Here is an 8,968-nt window from a genome sequence, read left to right as displayed (position 1 = left end):
TTCCTCGTGTTCTCCTGTGTGTATTTAAGTCGTGTCTCCTCAGGTTCTAGTTGCTGGTCCATTTGTTAGTCTCCCGTAAATCAACTGTGTGTGTGTGTGTGTGTGTGTGTGTGTGTGTGTGTGTGTGTGTGTGTGTGTGTGTGTGTGTGTGTGTGTGTGTGTGTGTGTGTGTGTGTGTGTGTGTGTGTGTGTGTGTGTGTCCCTGCTCTCAACCTTCATGTGCCTATGCTCACCCTTGTTCGTGTTCATGTTTAGTTGTTCCCAGTATAGTTTAGCTTTAGTTCTATTTGCTGTTTTCTACTTGTGTTTTATATTTACAATAAACCTCCTCCACGCGTGCCTGCATTTGGATCCTCCTTCATTTTTCTCCACACGGCTCATCCTACTCACCGTGACATTAGTGGCCATCCAAGTCTTTATGTCTTTAAGACATTCCTGCAATTTGAATAAATAAGTTATAGTTATAAGTATCCAAGTATATTTCACAAATTAAACGCATATGTTGTGAGGGGGGAGTGTAGATATTACTGATACTCCTGACCATAGATTTGAAGGTTTGAGTTTATGTGTGTTGTTTTGCTGACTCATTCGTTTCCACGGTCAGACCACATCCTATGAGCTGAACATATAAAGCTGAGCATCACAGTGAGTTTCAGTGCATTCAGCGTCTGATCAAAGAGAGGGAAGAAGAAGAAATGTCCTGCCTGAAGAATTTCAGTCTTCTCATCTCATGTGTGCTCCTCTTCATCATCCAGCCAGGTGAGTGATGTTTTCCACTCAGTTTTTACTTACTACTTTTGGACAATATTTGCTGTTTGTGTGACACAATAAAAATATAAAAACCATATAGTACATGGTTGAGATGTAATATTTTAACACCAAAAGTATAGATAGATTTTGTACATTTCAAGGACTCTTCTGTTATTGGAGTGTATTTTTTTTATGTATCTGTATTATATTATACATATACATTAACAATGAATCTCTGTCCAAAAAATGCACTCAGTTTACTTTTTACTCACTATGAGCATCATTCATTATTCTCCCGCAGTAATTAAGGTTAGGATATGTATTTTTTTTATTCCAATCCATTTAAATAACCTTGATCAGATTTGATGGTTTTGTTACAGACTTTAAAAACGTGTTTTTCTTTTCTTTCACAAATGTGGGATTAAATTGTGTTAAAATGCACAAAGCAGTGATGTCATGTTCTGTGATGAGGACCCAGGCACAGAGAGACTTGATGGATTTAAGAATCTTATGATTTAATAAAGAAATTTGCAGACTTGCACAGAGAGGGTAAAATTATGATGACTGATAACGGAGACGAAGACAACAGACGACGAGGACAAGGACAGGGAGGAACAGGGGTTTAAATGCACCAAGGAGACAGACGGAGAGAACTCCGGACAACTGGAGACATTTAGGGATGCAGGGACTGACAGAGACGGGGTAGAAGTCTCATCCTGACAAGTAAAGTTTATCTTGCCTGGCTGGGCAGCTCTCTGGGTGCTCTGTAATTTCCACTGTAATTTCATTTACTTATTGACATTTTAAGAACCAGTCCATTTCACTCATCAGCTGATTTATGTGTCCTGATATTTTGTTTCTGTTTCAGGTCGTGGTTCTGAGATTATTAATGGGAAAGAAGTCGAGCCACACTCACTGCCTTTCATGGCTTATGTGAGAAGTGTGACTAATTCTTGGTGTGGAGGGACATTAATCCATCCACAGTGGGTGCTGACAGCTGCTCACTGCACTGGGTAAGAATCTGAGACCTTATTTTAAAAATAATGCAGTATTTATTTTCAATGACTATTATTCCTTCAGTAACTACCCAGAGGTCACTGCCCTCACCTGTGGTCACGAGCTCTGGGTAGTTACTGAAAGAATGAGATCAGGGCCAGAGCAGCAGGAATGTGCTTTCTGTAAGCCATGACTGGCCTCTTCTTTAGAGAAATGGTCATCCATCCAGTCATTGGAGAGAAGCTCAGCTGCTTCTCTTCCACAGTCAAAATAATACACACTGCTATAATTATGCATGCAAAGCTCATAAATTTTAATGGAGAGAATGAATATAAAGAATATTTAAAGTTGAATTCTTGTTCATAGATTTATTTGTTTTACAGAGGTGTTCTAGAAAATGTTATTTGTGATGGAATAACAAGGAAAGTACGGAGCCCTGTGAGGGACATGGGAGGAAAATAAATGAAAATAAAATTTTGCGAGATCCTGAGTTACTTTTGTGAGATCTCGGGATCTCTCAAAATCTTAGGCCACATCTTTCGGAGGCCGCCAGAAGGAAGCTGACAGGGAGGTCGAGGCACAGTGTGCCGGGAGTGCGGTATTCTCGCCGTCTCTTGTGGCCTCGACCTCCCAGTCAGCTATCGAGCGCAGCGGGTGGGTAACAGACGACTACGAAAACATCGGAGCACTTTTTACAAATATGTGATGTCTTGATAAACCAATCAGATATTTGAAGTTTACACAGCTACATTTTTGCCTGATATCTTAAAATTTTATTTTGTGACCCAGAAAGAATAATATTAAAACTAAGCAGCTGCCACCATTGTTGGAAACTGGAATTGGCTGGGCTGCGCTATGAATTCTGGGATAGGATGGGCCACAAAGGAGGTCTCGCAAAAGTTCATCTTCATTTTTTTTCCTTCCATGTTTGTTGCGGGGGAAAGAAGTGTTGCACTCACTTAAAATAACACAGAAGCCACAGCTACATACACATCAAACATTTGATACATTTCTTCATCTAAAACATTTTCTGTACATTTAAATTTCTTCATTCAGCTTAAAAAGAGAAAATAACGCAGATTCACCCAAAGCTCAGTAACAGCTATAACCCAGCCATATGTAGTAATACACAATAATAAGGAACTATGATGACTGTTTTAGAAGCCGCTGACCTGTTAACCTTTTAAATATGTAAACCTTCATCACCAGATTGTGTTTTTTCTTTTGCAGGAGTTACTGGGTGATGCTGGGAGCCCACTCCAGAACGAAAAACGAACATTCCAAGCAACTCCGAGTCGTCGAGAAAAGTTTTCCTCATCCTGGCTACTGTTGTGCAAAGCACGACAATGACCTCATGTTGCTGAAGGTAAGGTGATATATCAGGGTCTGATGATGATGATGAGATGATGAGATAGCCTTTATTTGTCAGTTGCAGGTCTTTTGCCCACAACCGATACAAACGATGTAAATGCACTGCTTCTTATTTAGCACCTTTCTACTCTACCTGAGCACTCAGAGCGTTACACAACATGGCTTATTCACCCGAACACATCTTTCTGTGCTTAAGTGCTTTCTATCTAACATTGACACACACTCACACTCTAACGTAGCATCAGAGAGCATCGTGGGGTTCAGTATCTTGCCAAAGGATTTCTGACATGCAGACTGGAGAGACCAGGGATCAAACACCAAACCATCCGATTAGTAGATAACCTGCTGTACCTCCTACAGCCAACTCAGGTTTTGCTCACTTAACTAAAACTTAGTTTCATTTTTTAAAATATAAAATGTATTTCCATGTCTTTATAGACATGTTTCAACTCAGCACTGCACATACTTCATATTTTCCAAGCAAAATATTAGAAATAAATGAGTGGTGCTACAACTCTTTAGCAAATATCTGTTTATTTAATGTAGTTAATGTGGAGAGATTCATCACCAATATCTGAGATTCTTTTTAACTTTTTTTCAGCTTAAAGAACCGGTGAGGAAAACCAGGGAAGTGCAGTGGCTCGAGTTTGGCAACACTGTGAGAGACCCGGCAGCTGGCAGCAGGTGTCTGGTGGCCGGATGGGGAGTAACTGAAACAAAACAACCATCAGACGTCCTCAAGTCTGTCAATGTGACTGTGGTCGACAGGCAGACGTGCAACTCTCGTGATTATTACAACCACGACCCTGTTATCACTGATGACATGATATGTGCTGGTTCAGATGGTACAAACGTTGCTGATACCTGTCAGGTACGTATGAAGAATACATGTATTTTTCCTTGTTTGAGGTAAATGTTCATTCAGCTCAACACCTGAAACACTGTCATGTGTTTGTTCTTGCTGCAGGGGGATTCAGGAGGGCCGCTGTTGTGCGATGGAGCGCTGGTTGGAGTCACTTCTTTTGGAGAGGATTGTGGTGTCATTAAAAAACCTGGAGTCTACTCGTTTATCTCAGGGAGACAGCTGTACTGGATCAAAACCACGATGAAGTTATTCTAAATGTGTGAAACCACCAGCATGATTTGATTTCACAGGTGTCAAACTCCAGGCCTCGAGGGCCGCTGTCCTGCAGGTTTTAGATGTGTCCTTGATCCATCACAGCTGATTTAAATGCCTTAATTACCTCCTCAACATGTTTTGAAGTTCTTATGAAAGGTACTGGTAATGAACTCATCATTTGATTCAGGTGTGTTGACCCAGGGTGAGATTTAAGACCTGCGGGACACCGGCCCTCGAGGCTTGGAGTTCGACACCCCTGCTGTAGACCGTTATCCGGTTTATAATTTCATTGCTCCTTTTAAATTTTATGATAGCTTAGTTTCTGCTAGCTTGCTGCACTTTTTTTTATAGATTCTGCACTTGGCTAGTCTGCTGCATACACAATTGGAAACACAGTTTGGCATTTTACCCTCTTTCACCATACAAACTGTACAGAAACAGGGTTATTTCTAATAATAATTTTTTCAAATAAATTAAAGAATTCCCAAACATAAGTGTTCCTGGTTGTTGCAGTAAAACCAGGGAGAAGCATTTTTTATGTATATACAAAACCAATGAACGTAAAATATTATTGTATTATATCCTACTGTTTTATTGTAGGGTCTACTTTACAATATAAAGCACCTTGAGGTGACTGTTGCTGTGATTTGGTGATGTTTGAATAAAATTTAATTTAATATAATTGAAATTGAAAATAAAAAAGTGAGATATTCAGACTGTCAAACAGATTCAACACATCTTATACAACCAACTGAAAATGAGGCTTGTGGACAGTTTTTTTGAAAAAGACATTCTTTACATTCTTATTTGTTCCATTTCACATTATGACTGTGTGCTTGATATACTTGCTACTTTTTTACTTTCTAATAAAGCTGGAGGCATGAATAAATAAAGACACAATTCCTTCTCTTTTTCTTTATTTGTTTGCACTGCAGTTTCAAACTGTACCTTTCAAATGTCATTGTTAAAATGCTTAGAGAGTTTTATTGTCATTGTGCAGTTTCTTGCAAAGTGAAAGTGGGTAGCTGGGCCACAAGGTGCAAAAGTAAAGAAGGGAAAACAATATACAATGAGGGGGGGAAATAAATAAAAACCAATATATATGTATACATGTGTGTGAGTGAACTAATATACATGGTGTATACATAGGAAAGATTGAAACAGAAACATAACTACAGTATGCAACTGTACAGAATAGAATAAAATAAAATACTATATACAGTAGAATAAAATAGAATAAAATATACAATAGGATAAAAATAGAATACAAATTCTGTATACAACTGAGTAAAAATACAACGATGCCAGAAAGGAATATTGCACTTCGTGTTATTGCACATGTGTGGATGTGTGTGTTTGATCAGTTGGAGTCTTTGTTGTGGAGTCTGACAACAGTGGGGAGGAAAGACCTGCGAAATCTCTCCGTCCCACACCGTGGGTGTAGATGATCAATAGCAGCATTAGAGTGGATGTGTTGGAGAAGTCTGCCACCAAGGACTTGTTTAACTTCCTCAGTGCCCTCACCCCCAGTGATGGGCAAGTCTTTCTCCTCATCTTCAGACTCTGCTTCCTCTACAAAAGACATGTCACTGGGATTAAGGAAGTCCTCGAAATACTCCTTCCACCAGCATGCAATATCCTCAGTTCAAATGATCAGCGCTCCACTCACACTATACACAGTGCAGATATATCACTGCTTTCCCCTCTCGAGTTCCCTGATGGTTTGCCAGAACCCTTCGAGGCAGTCCAAAAGTCTTTTTCCATGGCCTCTTCGAATTCCTCCCACACCCAGGTTTTTGCTTCACCCACTGTAAAAGCTGCGTTCCACATGGCCTGTCAGTACATATCTACTGCCTCTGAAATCCCACAGGCTAACTAAGCTTGATAGGACTCCTTGTGCCTGATTCTTCCCTTTACCTCCAGTGTCTACCATCTGGTTCAGGGTTACCACCGCGACAGGCACCAACCACCTTGGTAATGGAGGTGCTAAACTTAGTCCATTCAGACTCAGTGTCCCCAGTATCCATCAGAATGCTGCTGGAGCTCTGCCTGAGGTGGGAGTTGAAGAACTCGCAGATCAGGCATTCCCAGCGCACCCTCCTTATTCGTTTAGGCATGCCATGTCTCCAATTGGGCAAAGCTGTCAAAGACCCTGCAAGTGTCTGGACGGGTATAAATGCCTGATCTGCGAGTCATATCATATCTAGCAGTAGAGGAACGCTGTCTGATTTGACTCTGCACTGTACCACTGTACATGGTTGAAATGACAATAAAAGTAACTTGAGGAGATGGAGAAAAGCAGCAGAACAGCACAGAGAGGACTGAGAGGCCATGACACAAACCTGGTCTGTAGTGATGGCCACATGAAGCTTTCTGAAGCATTAACGCATCAAAAAAAGGCTTCATTACTCCAAGCTTTTCAACACAGTCCTCTTTGGGGACATCTGGTGGCCAAAAATATGAAGAGCAGCTTGAATCTACAATTTAAATAAACTGGTTTGTTATTATTGCCCACTCTACAGAGCTCAGTTTATTTAAGTGTGCCTATGCGAAGGCACACTTATTACTATTGCTCGGATTTATTATTATTATTATTCTTTTTCCGCCTGAAATTTTGGACCGTAACTCATCCCACAGTTTTGACACAAGCTTCATATATGTTATATCATTTTGTGCGGCTGGATCAGGAATGAGTTGCTATGCCTTTTGGTGTTTATTACTTCTATAGTTTTTTAAATATGAATATTTTAATGCAAGTTTTTGCCCATTGGAATGAATGGGAACGAACGAAAGTGAAACTTAACTTACTTTGTGGTGTGTTGGCTCACTCTAGTGGTATGTCCCCGTATTTGGATTACCATAATGACGACAATATCAACGGCGCGCACAGCGTCGGTGCTTTCAGGAACCATTGGAATTCTTAAGGTTGCACGAAGCATTGAATAGTTACGGTAACGGCAAGGGTGTATGCTTGGTGGAAAACTGCATATCCCACAATTCAAAGCACGCCTCTACCAGTCAAACAATGGCGGCTGCCACTTGGTTTAATATATTCCTCTTATTTGTGTTTCTAGGTCACAAAGTAAACTTTTAAGATATTTTCAGGTGAGAATGTGGGTGTGTAAACGTCAAATATCTGCTCGTTTTGTCAAAACATCCCATATTGGCAACAGATTTTTCACGATGTTGCGCCGCTTCACTCAAAAGCACCCAGGCTTGGCTTTCAGTGAGGCGTCTCTAACTCCTTTCATCCCCGATAGCTCCGCAAACAGTCTTTGTCTTAGCTGGACTTATTTTTCGTTTATATGGGCCGATGATGCTGGTCGATGAGGAAAAACTAACTGAGTTGTTTGGTGGTGGCTAACGCGGAGCTAGCTAGCCACCGGTATGTGTCTCTTTCCCCTCATATGTGGGGAAAGAAACATGCGAGGCGGCCGCCGATCGACCGGTTTTCAGGTGAGAATGTAGGTGTGTAAACGTCAAATATCTGCTCGTTTTGTCAAAACATCCCATATTAGCAACAGATTTCTCACGATGTTGCTGCTAGCCGGCTAGCTAGTTTGGCCGGCCGGCTAGCCGGCTAGCTAGCTCGGCCGGCCGGCTAGCTCGGCTAGCTAGCTCGGCTAGCTAGCGCCGCTTCGCTCAAAAGCACCCAGGCTTGGCTTTCAGTGAGGCGTCTCTAACTCCTTTCACCCCCGATCGCTCCGCAAACAGTCTTTGTATTAGCTGGACTTATTTTTCGTTTATATGGGCCGATGATGCTGGTCGATGTGGAAAAAATAACTGAGTTGTTCATATACCGGTGGCTAGCTAGCTCCGCGTTAGCCACCGGTATATGTCTCTTCCCCTCGTATGCGGGGAAAGAAACATGCGAGGCGGCCACCGATCGACCGGTGGTGGCTAACGCGGAGCTCAATCGTGGATAAGGGGAACCCAATGCAGGAGAAGCAGGCGGCTGGTGAACTGAATTTCAGGTAAGACGTTATTAACTGCACTCTATTTGGGTCAGATATAAACCGAGTTTAAGTGTAGTTTATTTTCGTTGTGCTGACAGTTACAATAACTGTACTGCGTGCTAGCTAGCACCACGGAGTTTCTATACAGCTGTGCGCGCTAAGTTACTGATGTTGAACTTTATGACAGCCTCCCCTATTTTCAGGCGATAATGTAGGGGTGTAAACTTAAAATATCTGCTCGTTTTATCAAGAAGTCCCATATTTTATCAAGAAGTCCCATATCTCTCACGATGTTACTGCTAGCGCCGCATGGCAGCTACTCGGCTAGCTGGCTAGGGCGGCTTGGCTGCCACCCAGGCCGGGCTGACTGATACCCAGGCCGGCTCACGCTCTCGTTTCACCGCCGCATGGCAGCTAGCCGGCTAGCTGGCTAGCGCGGCTTGGCTGCCACCCAGGTCGGGCTGGCTGACACCCAGGCTGGGCTGGCTGACACCCAGGCCCGCTCACGCTCTCGTGTCACCCCTAGTCTTTCGTGATGACTCTTGGTTGACTGCTGGACTTATTTTTCATTTATATGGGCTGGTGATTCGGTATGAGTGTCCGGTGAACTGAATGTCAGGTAAGACGTTATGTATATTTAAGGTAGTGACTGGAATAAGTCACAAGGTGTCGCTGTTGAGCTGCATATATGTTGTAAATTTTAGCAATTTTGACCATTTGTCCTCTGCAGGACACCGTAGTTCAGATTTCTCGTTCGCGTGGGCGCCATCTTGGT

The 8,968-nt window shown here is 42.1% G+C and overlaps 1 protein-coding gene across 1 annotated transcript; it reads left to right on the top strand.

Annotated features, from left to right (window-relative positions):
- The first annotated feature begins 628 nt into the window (after positions 1-628).
- On the top strand, positions 629-4,320 carry LOC113033533 (granzyme K-like). Its single transcript, XM_026187427.1, has 5 exons — positions 629-759; positions 1,619-1,763; positions 2,977-3,112; positions 3,719-3,988; positions 4,085-4,320. The coding sequence occupies exons 1-5, from the start codon at positions 696-698 to the stop codon at positions 4,235-4,237; spliced, it is 768 nt and encodes a 255-aa protein (XP_026043212.1). The 5' UTR covers positions 629-695; the 3' UTR covers positions 4,238-4,320.
- The last annotated feature ends 4,648 nt before the right edge of the window (positions 4,321-8,968 follow it).

This window comes from Astatotilapia calliptera, chromosome 12 (genome assembly GCF_900246225.1).
Source record: "Astatotilapia calliptera chromosome 12, fAstCal1.2, whole genome shotgun sequence".
In the NCBI taxonomy this organism is placed as follows: Eukaryota; Metazoa; Chordata; class Actinopteri; order Cichliformes; family Cichlidae; genus Astatotilapia; species Astatotilapia calliptera.
This window is presented reverse-complemented; position numbering and strand designations above follow the sequence as displayed.